Source organism: Narcine bancroftii, chromosome 5 (assembly GCF_036971445.1).
Source record: "Narcine bancroftii isolate sNarBan1 chromosome 5, sNarBan1.hap1, whole genome shotgun sequence".
NCBI lineage: Eukaryota > Metazoa > Chordata > Chondrichthyes > Torpediniformes > Narcinidae > Narcine > Narcine bancroftii.
Window position 1 is genome coordinate 166,528,172 of NC_091473.1, and position 17,290 is coordinate 166,545,461.

Consider the following 17,290-nt stretch of genomic DNA (forward strand, 5'->3'; position numbering starts at 1 on the left):
TAGGAGATGAGCACTAGTGGGCAGGCCAGCCTCATGCTTACAACAGCACACAGGTAGGGAATAATGTACATATCACTACAGATAGAGCTCCTAGAACGCTTCCATCAGCGGTGTCTCTGCTCCATCCTCAACATTCATTGGAGTGACTTCATCACCAAAATCGAAGTACTCGAGCTGGCAGAATCCGCAAGCATCGAATCCATGCTGCTGAAGACCCAACTGCGCTGGGTGGGTCGCGTCTCCAGAATGGAGGACCATCGCCTTCCCAAGATTGTGTTATATAGCGAGCTCGCCACTGGCCACCGTGGCAGAGGTGCACCAAAGAGGTACAAGGACTGCCTAAAGAAATCTCTTGGTGCCTGCCACATTGACCACCGCCAGTGGACTGATATCGCCTCAAACCGTGCATCTTGGCGCCTCACAGTTCGGCGGGCAGCAACCTCCTTGGAAGAAGACCGCAGAGCCCACCTCACTGACAAAAGGCAAAGGAGGAAAAACCCAACACCCAACCCCAACCAACCAATTTTCCCCTGCAACCGCTGCAACCGTGTCTGCCTGTCCCGCATCGGACTTGTCAGCCACAAACGAGCCTGCAGCTGATGTGGACATTTACCCCTCCATAAATCTTCGTCCGCGAAGCCAAGCCAAAGAAGGAAGAAGAAAAAGAAAGAAAGATTACAGATAGTCTTTCATTTATAAATACTTCCTTGAACAGCTTCAAGCTCCCAGAGAAATTCACATCGATCTGCAAGCAGCGGATTGCATTCCCTCTGATTGACAGCAATGGTGCCCAATCAGCGACGGGCATGTAGTCGGTAAGCCAATTAGATACCAGAGAGGCGGGATTCGTTTTATTTTTTTTAAAAGTCAGGAAGACCATTACTTCGCTGAGTGTATCATTTTAGTTCGAACAAAGAGATTTGGTTTGTTTTTTTTTGGTCAGATGTTGGTTAGCGTTGTGAAAGGCTATAATTCCGTCGATGTTTTGGCAGGCGGAGGAGGGCCGCCCATTGGGTCCTGGCCGCTGGTAAGAGCCGCGTCACGGAGCCGCTCCGGTCTTTTTTCTGCTGAGCGACCATGGGTGAGTGGGACGTGCGGGGCCGTCCGCGCTCAATCCGCCCGCGGAGCCCGGCGCCCGGCCTCCTCGGGCACTCGCACTACCGGCCGAAGGCGCGGCCGTTTTCAAGGGGCTGTTGGCGCTGCTTTAAAGTCGAAGCGTTTCCGAGCGATTGGACACGAGGCGCCAGCGTCACGTTGTTGGCGCCAGGCCCAAGGCTTGGTGGAAAACCCGCTCCAACTGCTAGTCCCTGAAAACCACACCTCGCAGCTCCTCATTTTACACACCGGGAGAGGGAGAGAGGGAAGGGGGAAGGGAGAGAGGGAGGGGGGAATGGAGGGGGAAGGGGGAAGGGAGAGAGGGAGGGGGGAAGGGAGGGGGAAGGGGGAAGGGAGAGAGGGAGGGGGGAAGGGAGGGGGAAGGGGGAAGGGAGAGAGGGAGGGGGAAGGGGGAAGGGAGAGAGGGAGGGGGGAAGGGGGAAGGGAGAGAGGGAGGGGGGAAGGGGGAAGGGAGAGAAGGAAGGGGGAAGGGAGAGAGGGAGGGGGGAAGGAAGGGGGAAGGGGAAGCGAGAGGGGTGGGGGGGAGGGAGCTTAAAGTAGAATAATTTCCGAAAGTCTCTTCAGTGTTGAGCAAATGAGTTCGGGACGCTGATTTTATAAGCTACTCTTTTGAAGGGGTTTGTTAATCCCCCACCTTCCGTCAAATGCGAGGATCCTGCATGATTTTGCTCCAAGTTGTTCAGAGGAAGCATTAAAATTTATAGATCTAATTGCTGGAGAAACTCAGCTGGGCAAACAGTTTGCTTTATGTAACATGATCAAAATTTCGGCCTTGAGCCCCTCATCAAGGTATGGAAAGGGTGTCTAGGCTTTCCTGCTTTACTTAAAAATATTGTTTCAAAGGTATTATCTTGATAAAGGGACATTTTGTCAAAGCATACAAGGAAAATGAAGTTTTGTGTGTGTGGTTTATTAAAAATTGAGAAAATGGTTAAAATCAGAGAATTGTGTCAATGTTGCGGGAACTGTGTTAATGCAGCAAGGGTACTGCACGTTATAAACAAATGAAAGGATAGGTGAGATGGAAGAGATTTGCCACATTGGTTCCTGGAATGTGGGACGATAAGGATGCTCTTAGACTAGAAGAAGGTGAGAAGAGGACAAGTGGGAGAAACAGTTTGTGTGATTGACAAAAGTTGCTGAAATGTCATGGTGACTATTGGGTACATGGATTGTAGTAGTAAAGACAGTATATGAAAATTGTGGGAGGTCTGGGGAGTGGAATATAGTGGATTTGTTTGACGTAAAATAGTAGTAAATTGATGGCCTAAAATTCACTTTGGAATGTTGATTTATGAATGATAGCCTTGATACATAATTTAAATTTAGACATACAGCATGGTAACAGGCTCTTGTGTTGCCCAAATAGTCCAATTATCCTACAACCCCCGTACGTTTTGAAAGATGGGAGGAAGCCTGAGTGCCCAGAGGATATCCACACAGACACAGGAAGAATGTACAATCTCCTTAGAGTTAGAGTCAGCGCTAGATTTGAACCTGATCACTGGTGCTGTAATAATGATGCGATGAGTACTACGCTAAACGTGCCGATTTAGTGAGTAATTGGGTTATAATTGAATAATATTGAGTAATTTGGCCTACAACTTCAAATTCTCAATGCTTGCATAAAGTCTTCAAGAAGCTCAAAACAGCTGCAAGTACAGGAAATGTGGAATAAGCGCTTGAGGTTAAATTTTGTATCGCAATATTTCACCATGGAAGTCAGCAACTAGATGAGATTTCAGAATCAGACTTCATCCCTTTCCTGATGACTTTTTGTTCCTACTCCATGTATCGAACTTGCTGTATTTTTTCATGATTGTAATTTTTCTTTAGGTAAGTGTCGTGGTCTCCGTACAGCCAGAAAGTTGCGTAACCTTCGACGTGAGCAGAAGTGGCATGACAAGCAGTACAAGAAGGCCCATTTGGGCACAGCTTTAAAGGCCAATCCATTTGGGGGTGCATCCCATGCCAAAGGGATAGTCTTGGAAAAAGTGTAAGTAGTTTTAAACAGAAGATGTATTATAGCTGCTAGTTACTTGGCATATTTCTGTATTACACACCTTTTCCTTTTTCTTTTGTAAAGTTTTTAGAAAAATAAGCTCTTGTTTGGAAAGTTTGACATTGGTGTTTGCTATATTTTGAGACTTGCAAATGGAAATATGAAACATTTTAATATATAACTTAAGTAAGTTTAATAGTTTACCTAGTTGTTTATAATCCCTATTCTCAGCCTTTTTGGCTATGCCACCCCCCCCAGGACACTGCTCAAAGTTTATGGGGCCCGCCCTTACCTGTGAAGCAGTCATATTTTGGTTTTTTTCATTCTTCTACAGATCACATAAATTTATATTATGAGAAGTGAAAAGAAAACAAGACTTTTACTTAAATGTGCTGGGGGTCTATGGGAGCCCTGTTGAGAATGGATGGTTTACAAGAACCCACCTGTAAAACTTATTGAAAACTGCCCGATTTCTATGCTGTTTTAAAGCAAAATATACCAACGTGATTTGTCTATATTGGTGCAAAGATTAATGAAGGGAGATAGTATGAAATCTGGGAAATAACGGTTTGTTCTCTCATAGTGGCGTTGAGGCTAAGCAGCCCAATTCTGCTATCAGAAAATGTGTTCGAGTGCAGCTTATTAAGAATGGCAAGAAAATCACAGCTTTTGTTCCAAATGATGGGTGCTTGAATTTCATTGAGGTAAGCATTTGTGTTTATTTGTTAATTCATTACTGAATTAATTTCTATAAATGGAAAATGAAGTAATTTCTCTGAATCTTGTTTGTCTCTAAGATGTGCCTTTTAAGAGGAAATACTTTCTTGGGCCATTTCTATGAAGGAGAATTGTTCAATAAAATGATGCCACAAAAAATACTTTCCACATACAGCACAATTCTGATTATCCAAAATGGTTGGGACCGGGCCTAAGTCAGATATACATTTTTTCGGACAACTGGTCTTTTTTTTTTTTTAAAGCATTAAAATAATGTTTGATTCTCACAATAAAAATTCTGGCGGGTGCTGATCATCGCTAGCTCCCCACTGAGGTCCTTGATGATGCCAGGGCAAGGGATTCTTCTGACTACTTGCGGCTGGGAGATGGTAGCATGCAGTTCGAGAGGGAGAGTTGGAGAGAAAATTCATAGGGAAAGATAAGAAATGAGAGGAGGGAGTTACCTGAAATGAGGACAATTGTCATTCTAATTTCATGTTGGGTGAAGCTTTTTCAACCTGTAAGGTCAGTTTGACTGGGAAAAAAAAGTTTAGATAAATGAGGATTTCTGATTTGTTTCTGATATCCTCATCCGAAATTTAAACTTTTTTTTGGATAAATGAGGATTTCAGAGAAACTGATTTTGGAGTTGTGCTTTATCTAATAATCTATGGAAATGAACAATAGTTCTAGAATGCCAGATATGTGTAGATAAAATGGAATCATTTCTAAAAGTTATTTTGTGTATTCTTCATTATCCATTTTCATTGCTGTTGAGAGGAGGAGCAAGCGAATTAATTGCATTTATAGTGTCACCCTGTAAGCTTATGACCAGAAACATTTAAATTATAATGTATGGTTACTGCCTTCTAAATTGGTGATGCCAGATTTGGAGTATTGTGTGCCATTTTGGTCACCTAACTATAGGAAAGATAACAAAAAGATTGAAAGAGTGCAGAGATTTACTGGGATTATGCTGGGACTTCAGGAACTGAGTTACAGGGAAACATTAAACAAGTAAGGACTTTATTCCCTGGAGTGTATATTTTTTTTAAAGTGGGGAAATTTGATAAACTGCTTACAAACGGTGCCAGATTTGAATCCATGTTGCTGTAAGGATATAACATTATGCTAACCACTATATTAATTTTGAAATGAAGCCATTGCATTCCATCTATACAATATTCTTCAACTGCTGTTGAACTTTTCAAATATTTTACATTCATCTGAATTTTCAGTACTTTATATAATCTCCACCTATCCGAAGGTCTTTGACTTTGGGACTTGTTGCAAATAACGTATATTTCTAAGTACATTTCACTTTGTTGAGGCGTAATTTTGATAAACCTGGTTTCTCCTTCACTCTTTATTTTTGGGGGGGGGGGGGTTTATATATATAGTTTTTTTTTTAGTGGTCGTATAAATGGGGAGGGTTAGATTGATTTAAGTTAGGTTGTTAATGTTGTGTTGCAATAATTACTTCATTTTTATTTTTTATTTAAATGTAATTTCTTTGCTTTATTCATGTAATAAAATCTTTAAATAAAGTTTATATTAAAAAAACTTGGTTTCTCCGATTTTTCCCCCTCAAATCCTGCCTCTAAAGACACTGAATTGTCAACTCTGCTTCTTGCATGTGTACTTGTCTACATTCCAGAGAGCCAATCTTACTGACCCAAACAAGATTCTGGCAGTGTTGATCCTGTCCCTTCTTTCACAAAATTCTGTCATGATCAAGTTTTTAAATCCAACATTGGCACATTACTAGATCAATGTTGATATAAATAATAAGTATGAAAATAAAATACAGGCGGAGACAGCAATTAATAAAGCATTCAGAATTCTGGCTTTATTTAAAGAGGGAAAGAGTTTAAAAGCACACAATTTATGCTGAACTTTTAAACCATGATCAGCTGAAAGTTTCATTATAGGAAGTATACGAGTCATTAAGGCAGATTCAGAAAAGATTTATAAGAATAGCTTCTGGGTGAAGGACTGGACATGAGGATAGACGAGACACTTTTCTTAACACAGGGGTGAGGCATATGACAGTTTTTGGGCATCAAAACAGTAGCTGGTGGGTAAACTTGCTTTTGAAGGTGTGAGCTCAAAGGCATTAAATATATAATGCATATTGGTGAAAAAAGTTGAAAGGATATGAATGGGAAAGGTTTAGAGACAAATAGTTCAATTGCAGACAATTGTGTAAATCTGTGACCTTGGTCAACTTGGTTTCTGTTCTATATTATTGTACACAGAAATATATGGTTGGTATTAGAGAGTTGCTGCGGTGGAGTTGGTGTGGAGATTGGCAAATGGCCTCTGCTATTTTATGATTGTGCAAATTTAAAACTGGAGGTTTTAATGGAGGTAATGGATTTCCATGTAATTCAGAATGCTAAAGGGCTGTTACATCAATTTGATAAATTAGCTTTGAACTAAAAAGGTAAAAAGCACACGCTGTGATGTTGTGGCTACCCTTACAGCATTCTCCCATTCCCTCTTCCTGCAATCCATCCTTGTACCTCTGACTAATACAAATTGTGGCATAGGTGATGTGTCCAAAACATTTGACCCCTTCTTCAAGTATGTGGAAACTCAACACCTGCAGTCTTGCAAACCATCTTATCTTGGAAATATTTTGATCTTCCTTTGTCTTTGCTTATTGAAATATTCCTCAGTCGTCCTGAAGGAGTAATTACGGTTGGGCAATAAACCTGTTACATCAACAAATCAAAGATTGAATAAACTTAAGAATCTTGTATGTTTTTTTTTAAAAAGCTACCCCCATTAACTGTTAATATACTGAATATGATTTGAGTATAATCCAGTCTTTAGTAGCTGTCTTTTTTGATTCCATTTGAACTTTGCATGGTAAAAGCAGCTTGACATTGTGAACTAGTTGATTCATCCTTCTTCCCTTTTTTAAATGGTTTGAACTATTTAATCATTGCAATTGTGTCTCCTTTAGGAAAATGATGAAGTTCTGGTTGCTGGTTTTGGTCGTAAGGGACACGCCGTTGGTGATATTCCTGGTGTCCGCTTCAAGGTGGTTAAAGTAGCCAACGTATCTTTGTTGGCCCTGTATAAAGGCAAAAAGGAGAGACCAAGATCTTAAGCTTTTCATTTTATTAATAAGTATGGAAAATAAAACATTTTAAAATACTGTACATGTTTTTCAAAGCGAATAATGGTTACATTTTTTTAAATGTTCACTATTTGAAATTTCCAGAAAATTTCAAGGTGATAACTTGAGAATTCACCTTTGTCATTAGTGGCTTGATTCTTTTATTGTTCTGACAAAAGGATCTCCGAATTACACAGAAATGTTCTGTTCCAACCCATTGAGTGCCATTAAACGATGCCCTGCTGATTAGAGGCAGTGTGAGATGACAATAGAAAATGTTCCCATTTTTTGAAACATTTGAGGTGAAATATGGGCCCCTCCCCTTTCTATATACTGTATACAAATTATACAGTCCAGTCTTGATAAAGATTTCAGACCATTCCTATCTGTGAATGCTGTCTGACCTGAGTTCCTCTAGCAATTCTTTGCTCAAGATTCTGGCATGTGCAGCTTTCTTATTTAGGAACTTGCTATTGAATCCAATTCCACCATTCTTTCAGAGAAAACCCTTCTACAATGGGGCAGCACGATTGGTGTAGCAGTTAGCACAATGCCTTTACAGCTCCTGGGACTAGGGTTCAAATCCAATGCTGTCTGTTAAGAGTTTGTACATTCTCCCTGTATCTGCATGGGTTTTCCCTGGGGGCTCCAGTTTCCTCCCACAGTTCAAAACATTCTGTGGGTGTAGGTAAATTGGGTGGCACAGTCTCGTGGCTGAAATGCCCTGCACCGTGCTATATGTCTGCATGTCTAAATTTTTCTTAAAAATTAAAATTTATTTACCCTCTGGTTCTTGAGACAATAATCCTAAATACATTTTCTTTTGTTTCCAATACTTTTAAGTTTAGGTATACAGTATGAGGCTGTGCTGCCCAAATATCCCAGTTAATTTGCAATCCCCGAGCATTTTTTTAGGATTAGAGGAAACCCACGGAGACATGGAGAGGATGAATAAATTTCTTATAGTGCTGGATTTGATCCTGGGTCACTGTTGCTATAATAATGTAATGCTGATTGCCACATACAGGGTGTTGACTTTTCAAGCCATATCTAATTAAGGCGATTTTAAACATTTTCATGAAATACCCACCCAAAAGAACAATGTTTTCTGTTGCAAGATGAGCAGGGGAAAATCTCCATTGTCTCAGCCAACATTTATTTCATCCCACATGGATAGGAGCAGTGATAAGTTTACCCCATATCACTATGGCAAATTGGCTGCAGATTCCCAGAAAAACTTACATTCATTGCCTTGTTTTAACAACGCAGAAATTTTGAATGGGGTTGCTGAGATGGGGAAACTTATGTTAGATAGGAGATGTGAGCATTCTACACATGCAATATATTATCCTATCGTCAACTAATTAATCACTTATTTCCATCTTCAGCCATCAATGTTATGCTTGTCCATTGTTTTCTCAATGTATTGTTTTCTTCATTCACTGTGAACCAGTTCTCTGCACTTTATCTTACTAACACCTGACCAATCCTTAGGACTATTGCTAACTTGCTCACATTCTTTCCCTTCTTGCTGCATGTTCCCCTCTCAAATAATTAATGTCCAAATATTTTCTCTCAGCACCAACTCCTAACACACTAATGATTCTGAACTGCTTGCTGGTCCACAATGAATTTCTTCTGGGACATCATTTCTCACCAATCATACATGACACCTTAATTGATATTCATGGCAAAACAAATTACTTATTTTAATCTTATTTACTGATCCCTACAGTATTTACATAATTTGCACATTAGGGTTAGGGTTGTTCCCAATCAAAACTTCCTCTGATCCAATTTCCACTCATCAATTTTATTTCACATGTCTTACAGGTCCTTTCTCATATGCTGCACATCTTTCCTATTTCTCATCAATTTCTTACTCAACACATCTACCAGTGGCCAAAACAATCTCGTCTGCAGCCAAATGAGCCAAAAGTAACACTCCTTGGTACATAATTTAAGCATTGTAATTCAGATTCTGACCTCCTGCTTTATCCCAGCAATTTAACAAGCACAAAAGGTTTTTAATTAGTGTAGGGTGACCCTGCTTCACCACTTACACAAAAGGTGCATTCTCTGCCAAGAATGTGCCCCCAGAAGTGGCCCTTTGAATTGCCATTCAGGTGGCAGCGCGAAAAGCGCAGCGCTGTCCACCTGAAGGGACAGCTCCACCGGATGCGCCTCTGAGCACACTGGCTCCTGTCCCTTTGGGCTGTCAGAGCTGGGACAGCCGGTGCAGGCTCACAGCGTGAGGACTTCCCCACACTGACACCGCCGCCCCGCTCTCCCAACAGCCTGACGTAAGCCCCCACCCCGCGGGGCGGCCCGCATGGAGATGCCACGAACAGGACATCCCGCAGTGCGGAGACCCACGTCTGGCCGACAGCCATAATGGGGGTTTTCCCACACTGATCGGCTGCCCCACAGTGTGGGGGCTCATGTCGGGCTGCCTGGAGAGCTGGGCAACAAGCAGCATGGGGACGTCCCCACACTGACCGGCCCCCTCACAGTGCAGGTATTCCCGTCGGGCTGCTGGGAGAGTGGGCGTGGGGAGCCACGCTGGATCATTGGGAGAGTGGGTGCGGGGACCCATGCCGGGCCGCTGGGAGAACTGGGCAGCGGCATGGGGACGTCCCGCGCAGGATGTCCTCACACTGGCAGCCCACGCAGCGCCCCCCCCCCCCGCTGTGGGGACCCACGTCGGGCCTTTGGAAGAGTGGGGTCGTGGCATCAGTGGGGACATCCCCACACTGGGGGTGGGGGGGGGGCAGGGGCAGCTGGGAGGGGAGTTGTTGGGCGCTCACCAGCTGACTGTCATCCCCTTAACCGCCGCTTCCAGGCGGCTGCATTCATGTGCAGGGGGTGACCTCACTGCTGCGGCGATTATCCCTCCCAGAGGAGGGTTACGGAGTTCGCCTCCAGCGCTTTCAAGTGGCCTCCTGAAAGTGCCTAAAAAGAGCCACTCCAGAGGAAACACATACTTGGCAAGTGAACATTTCTCTTCAGATTTTCCATCAGCTCTGTGTTGGGGTGTATCTTCAACAATGATTTAGGGCGTGGATTTAGACCTCTGCTCTACTTGCTTTACCCTTCGGACTGGCTCAGTAATGATGACACCATTTGCTGCTCATACTGCAGTAGAGGGCTGTATCAAAAATTATTCCAGCATTTATAAGTAAGATTGAAAACTTGGCTGAATGGTATACTAACGACAACTGCTTGCTCAATGTCACCAAAACCAAGGAGCTGATTGTAGACTAGGAAGAGAAAATGAGATCTGAATGACCAGTGAGTGATCATTGATGTGGAGAGAGTGAGCAATTTTAAATCCCTGGAAATCGCTATCTCGATGGATCTTTCCTGGACCCAACACACTACTGTCATCGTGAAGCAAGCATCGACGTAGCAACAAGCAAAAGAGCTCACTGGATTCTCAATAGTTAGCTAAAATTTCACAAAAAATAAAATTATCTGCTGCAGGTGCATGTCACAATATAACCTTAGAAGCAAGGAAGACATTTTAATGCTAACTGAAGACCAGACCTTCGTATTTTGCAACAAGGCAACCAGCCCTGGAAAAGAGGGAAAGCTTTCCCTCGAGATCTTTCTTTGGCTTGGCTTCGCGGACGAAGATTTATGGAGGGGGTAAATGTCCACGTCAGCTGCAGGCTCGTTTGTGGCTGACAAGTCCGATGCGGGACAGGCAGACACGGTTGCAGCCGCTGCAGGGGAAAATTGGTTGGTTGGGGTTGGGTGTTGGGTTTTTCCTCCTTTGCCTTTTGTCAGTGAGGTGGGCTCTGCGGTCTTCTTCAAAGGAGGTTGCTGCCCGCCGAACTGTGAGGCGCCAAGATGCACGGTTTGAGGCGATATCAGCCCACTGGCGGTGGTCAATGTGGCAGGCACCAAGAGATTTCTTTAGGCAGTCCTTGTACCTTTTCTTTGGTGCACCTCTGTCACAGTGGCCAGTGGAGAGCTCACCATATAACACGATCTTGGGAAGGCGATGGTCCTCCATTCTGGAGACGTGACCCACCCAGCGCAGCTGGATCTTCAGCAGCTGTCGACCTCTGCCATCTCGAGTACTTCGACGTTAGGGATGAAAGCGCTCCAATGAATGTTGAGGATGGAGCGGAGACAACGCTGGTGGAAGCGTTCTAGGAGCCATAGGTGATGCCGGTAGAGGACCCATGATTCGGAGCCGAACAGGAGTGTGGGTATGACAACGGCTCTGTATACCCTTATCTTTGTGAGGTTTTTCAGTTGGTTGTTTTTCCAGACTCTTTTGTGTAGTCTTCCAAAGGCGCTATTTGCCTTGGCGAGTCTGTTGTCTATCTCGTTGTCGATCCTTGCATCTGATGAAATGGTGCAGCCGAGATAGGTAAACTAGTTGACCGTTTTGAGTTTTGTGTGCCCGATGGAGATGTGGGGGGGCTGGTAGTCATGGTGGGGAGCTGGCTGATGGAGGACCTCAGTTTTCTTCAGGCTGACATCCAGGCCAAACATTTTGGCAGTTTCCGCAAAACAGGACGTCAAGCGCTGAAGAGCTGGCTCTGAATGGGCAACTAAAGCGGCATCGTCTGCAAAGAGTAGTTCACGGACAAGTTTCTCTTGTGTCTTGGTGTGAGCTTGCAGGCACCTCAGATTGAAGAGACTGCCATCCATGCGGTACCGGATGTAAACAGTGTCTTCATTGTTGAGGTCTTTCATGGCTTGCTGAAGAAGATTGAAAAGAGGGTTGGTGCGAGAACACAGCGCGGACATTGGTGACTTCAGGGGTTTCTACGAGGCTCTAAAGGCTGTGTACGGCCCCTCACCCCAAGTCCAAAGCCCGCTGCACAGCTCAGTAAAGTCCTCCTCAGTGACAAGATCTTCATCCTCAACCGATGGTCAGAACACTTCCAATCTCTTTTCAGTGCCAACCGCTCAGTCCAAGATTCCGCCCTGCTCCAGCTCCCTCAACAGCCCCTAAGGCTAGAGCTGGATGAGGTCCTCACCCAGGATGAGACATATAAGGCAATCGAACAACTGAAAAGTGGCAAAGCAGCAGGTATGGATGGAATCCCCCCCAGAGGTCTGGAAGGCTGGCGGCAAAACTCTGCATGTCAAACTGCATGAGTTTTTCAAGCTTTGTTGGGACCAAGGAAAGCTGCCTCAGGACCTTCGTGATGCCACCATCATCACCCTGTACAAAAACAAAGGCTAGAAATCAGACTGCTCAAACTACAGGGGAATCACGCTGCTCTCCATTGCAGGCAAAATCTTCGCTAGGATTCTCCTAAATAGAATAATACCTAGTGTCGCCGAGAATATTCTTTCAGTATCACAGTGCGGCTTTCGTGCAAACAGAGGAACTACTGACATGGTCTTTGCCCTCAGACAGCTCCAAGAAAAGTGCAGAGAACAAAACAAAGGACTCTACATCACCTTTGTTGACTTCACCAAAGCCTTCGACACCGTGAGCAGGAAAGGGCTTTGGCAAATACTAGAGCGCCTCGGATGCCCCCCAAAGTTCCTCAACATGGTTATCCAACTGCACGAAAACCAACAAGGTCGGGTCAGATACAGCAATGAGCTCTCTGAACCCTTCTCCCTCGAGATATGTCAACACAAATTGACACTAAAACAATGGACATCCAGTCCTCATTAATTCAATAGAATCTGCATTATCAGCATTAGCTGACCAAGTTAAGGAAATGGAGGGGTTTATTGGCTAATGAAGATTTCAGATTCAGAGTACATGACATCAGATATAACTCTCAGATTCCTTTTTTCTGCAAGTTCAGCAGAATGAACACTAAAGAACTATTCAGATAACAAAAGCAAACAAACTGTAAGACAGGGAGAGCAATGAGAATCAAAGTGCACAAGTCAGTCTTTAAATTAATCCCTGATTGAGTTGGTTGTTGAGGAGTCTGATGGTAGAGTGGAAGCAGCTGGTGCTGCCAGTCTTGTGGGACCTATACCTCTTTCCTGTTGGCAGCAACGAGAAGAGCGTGTGCTGGGTGGTGTGGGTCTTTGATGCTGCCCTCTGCTGGCAGCATTACCCTGTGTAGATGTTCTCAATAGTGTGGAGGCTTTTGCCCATAATGTCCTACCTTTTGGAGGCCCTAACATTCAGAGGTATTAAATGTTCCCATACCAGACCATGAATCAGCCAGTCAGCACACTTTACACCACACATTTGTAGAAATTTTCCACAAACTCCAGAGGAAACAGAGGCTCTGTCGTGCTTTCTTCACAATTCTATTAGTGTGTGGAGTCCAGGAAAGATCCTTCGAGTTAGTGACTCCCAAGAACGTAAATGTGCTCACCTTCTCTACCACTGCTCCCCCAATGATCACTGTATTGTATACCTCTGGCTTTACTGAAATCAACAGTCAGCTCCTTAATGTAAGGTTATTGGTGCACCATTTAGCAAAGTTTTAATTCTCCACCCTGCATGCAGACTCATCCCCTTTATACTACCCATTATACATGTGGTATCATCAGCGAATTTGTAGATGGTGTTATTGTCATACCAAGCTACACAATCTTACATGTAAAGTGAGTAGACCAGGGGGCTAAGAATACAGCCCTGTGGTGCTCCAGTATCAATGGAGATTGTGGAGGAAAAGTTCTTATCACAATCTGATTGTGGTCTGGAGATGAGGAAATCCATGATCCAATTACACAGTGGGTGTTAACTCCCAGGTCTTGATCGATAGTATTAAATGCCAAATTGTAGTCAATAAAGAGCATCCTGTTGTATGCATCTTTGCTATCCAGGTGTTCCAGTGCTTTGTGTACGTCCAGTGAGATGACATCTGTCGTAGATTTGTTGCCGCAATAGGCGGACTGGAATGGATCCATGTCACCGCCCAGATAGGAGCTGATGTGCTTCATCACCAACCTTTCAAAAAACTTCATCTCTGTTGGTGTAAGTGCTACTGGTCAATAGACATTAAGGCAGGTTACTACACTCTTCTTGGGCACCGTGTATGATTGACACCTGTTTCAAACAGGTGAGTACCATGCCCTGCTGGAGTGAGATATTGACGATATCCATGAAAACAACATAAATAGAAGTCACTGCACACGTCGAGGAATTGGCGAAAAATGTGCAGTTGAGAGACAAGGCAGTTGACTTGGAAAACAGGAGCAGGCAAAATAATATTCAAATACTTAATCTCCCTGAATCAAATACTTAATCTCCCTGAGAAAGCTGAAGGTCGCGATGCAGCTGGATTTTTAGAATGAATCCTATCCAAAATATTTGGTCCCATGACCCGTGAGAGGGCCCACCCACTTGGGAACCCCCCCCTCCCCACCAGTGGTGACGACTCATGGAGACCGAGATCAATAATTGCGAAGCTCCTCATCTTTAAGAATATGGAGAAGATTATGCACCTAGCCAGGCAAAAAGGAAAGATTCACTTTGAAAATAACAGGATTTACATATTTATCGACTGTAGCCAGAGATTGCAATGCCTTAAGGACAAGTTTAAGGAGGTCAAGGAGAGCCTACAGGAGAGGGGAATCGATTATTTCCTGCAGTATCCAGCTAAACTTTGGGTTATGTATTAGGGAGTCACAAGTGGTTTGTTACTCCTGCTGCAGTGGGGGAATTTTTAAAAACTATTGACAATAATGACTGACAGTCTTCTTGCTCCGGTGATTCTTAGGCATTCTATATATATTGGATGATATTTACTTAAGTGATCATTGGATGAACTGCTGTGATCCTGATGTGAGGACATGAGTAAGTTTCACATCAAGGATTCCTATGGACTATTATGGAAAATTCATCTCCTTAATGTTTGACTGAACAAATACAAGTTATATTTGATTTGTGATGTTTCTTTTACGAAACATTTGCATACGTTATTATCTAAGTTCTATTCATGTTGCTTTACCATGTTTTATGTACATACGGTTACAGAATATAGATATGTTTTTGGGAGATAAATTGGGGCAGGGTTTGTTAGTGTAGGTCACATACAAACACTTAAAAACAGATCTTATGTAAAATACTGGAGCTCTGCTAATGCTAGACATGTTGGGGCCTCAGAGCCTTTGCAAAAGCTTTGGAGAGTGTCCAAGAGTCTTCACTAATGGATTGTTTACAAAAAGGCAACAGATGAAAGAGCTTGTCAGAGCTGCATTCTGTCTGGAGAGGAACTTGCTTTTCTAAGAGGGTCATGTGGTTTTGCAAGCAGAGAGAGTCAAAGAGGGTTTTCTCTCAGAGAGAGAGAGAGAGAGAGAGATCACTTTTGCAGTGTTACAGTCAGCAATAGCAGCTGGGACTGGAACAGGACAAGCTGGCAAGCTTGTGGAAAATCCCCATTTGGAAGACGGGTTGTGAGTGCTTAGTTCAGCCTGGTCAAGGCGCTTATGGTTTATGCAAGAGGAGAGGACTGGCTGTCTAATGTTTCGCTTGGAGTAAGAGAAACAAGAAGGAACTCTGAGACTTGAAAGAAAGAGGTTACCATCTGGAGAACCCTGATGGGGCATGTTTCTTCAGCAAGATACTGAAGTGGCTGGGTGTTTAGCATATAACAAATCTCTCTCTGAAAACCAACAAGAACCTTCCTGACCAGTAACCATTTACCTTTCGAGCACCAAAACCTGGTGAACTTTATAAATGTTAAATTCTGTACACAGTATAAGAATTGCCTACAACCAGTGAACTTGGAGGAATGAGAAGTGAGATTGGTCTGAGAATCAAAGAACTTTTCTGAACTTACACACACATTACATACACGTGCGCTTAGAATTAGAAGGGGGTTGGTTAAGTTAGGTTAGTTAAGTCAATAGTGATGTTAAAGTGTGATTCTGTTTTAATGTTTAAAGATAATTGAAAAAAAACTTTTGTTTAAGTAACCATTTGTCTTGGTGAATATCTATTGCTGTTGGGTTTTGAGGTCCTCTGGGCTCGTACAGTGCTCCTAGGCCTTGATTGTACTTGTTTGGCGGTTGTAGAATCTAGTATTCTTAATTAATGTGATTTAATGCTCATTACAATTTTTTTAATAACTGTTGAGATCTCTTGTATATTTAGAGAGTAGCCTACTCTCCTCGGGGTGTTTAGTTTAGGGGTTGTTAATGGATGGGTCTCACATGGGGTACGGTATGGTTCTGTTTTTAATTCACTTATAGTTCTCGCTCTATCTTTATGCTCTGAAGTATCTATTTTCTTTCTTTAAGGAATGATTAGTCAACTTAAAATAATTTCCTTGAATGAAAGGGGGACTAATTCTTCAATTAAGAGGAAAAACTTACATATTTAAAGAGACATTCCACTGGTATAGTGTTTATTCAAGAGACTCACCTCTGACCCAGGGGTTAAAAAGGGATTGGGTTGGACATGTTTACTATTCTTCATTTACCACAAAAGCAAGGGAAATAGCCATATTAATAAAAATTTGAGGTTTAAACTACTATCAACAGGTAAAGTCAAGAATGGAAAACTTATTTAATTGTGAACTGAATATGAACAGGGTCATATTGATTAATGCATATGGCCCCAATTACGACAATCCCTCTTTATTTAATCATTTGGTATTAAAACTTTTTATTTGAATATTTTATTTTTTCCCAAACTCATCTAGAACATTATTATATACATCATTTAAATAGTATTTTAAAATTACAGAGACTCATGTGATTGCCCAAATTTCCCCCTCCCAACTGCTAACATAAAATAAAAGGGGTGTTTGAGCATGCCTTCATTAAATTGTCCTTGTTCATAACAATGCTCCATAAACTTGATCCCTTTACAGTGCCAAGAGTCCGGGATTTTATTTCCTAATGTAATTGGTATTAACTAATGTTGATAACTGGGAAATATGAGTTAGGGGGATTATGTTTACCACATTTTCAAAATTATTATGAAGCAGCCCAACTTAAATTTATTAGTTCATTGATGGATTTGGTACGGCCTCCTAGTTGGGCCAAAATTGACATGGCAAATATTTCTGAATTTGAAATACATCAATTTTTGTTTAGATGGAATATAAATTTGTTACAACAATATAATGTGCCTATACTAAAACATTTAATGAAGTTATGGATAAAGAAAAATAAAATGACAAGCTCTAGGGGTAAATTATTGGCTTTGACTCCATTGTATAATAATTAACTTATTTCTTTTTCAATACATAATTGGTTTATTGCATTGGAGATTTAAAGGTGTGAAAAATTTGGGAGATTGTTTTAAAGAGGGTAAATTTTTATCTTTTAATCAGATGAGGGAAAGTTTTAGTATTGATAAGAACTCTTTGTTTCTCTATTATCAAATTCGATCTTTGGTAAAATGTATGTTTGGTAGAGATATGATTTTACCTGAA

The 17,290-nt window shown here is 42.4% G+C and overlaps 1 protein-coding gene across 1 annotated transcript; it reads left to right on the forward strand.

Annotated features, from left to right (window-relative positions):
* Window positions 1-992: 992 nt before the first annotated feature.
* rps23 (ribosomal protein S23) lies at window positions 993-7,005 on the forward strand. The gene is made up of 4 exons (XM_069939620.1): window positions 993-1,081; window positions 2,953-3,112; window positions 3,702-3,822; window positions 6,807-7,005. Exons 1-4 carry the CDS (start codon window positions 1,078-1,080, stop codon window positions 6,951-6,953), a joined length of 432 nt encoding a protein of 143 aa, XP_069795721.1. The 5' UTR covers window positions 993-1,077; the 3' UTR covers window positions 6,954-7,005.
* The last annotated feature ends 10,285 nt before the right edge of the window (window positions 7,006-17,290 follow it).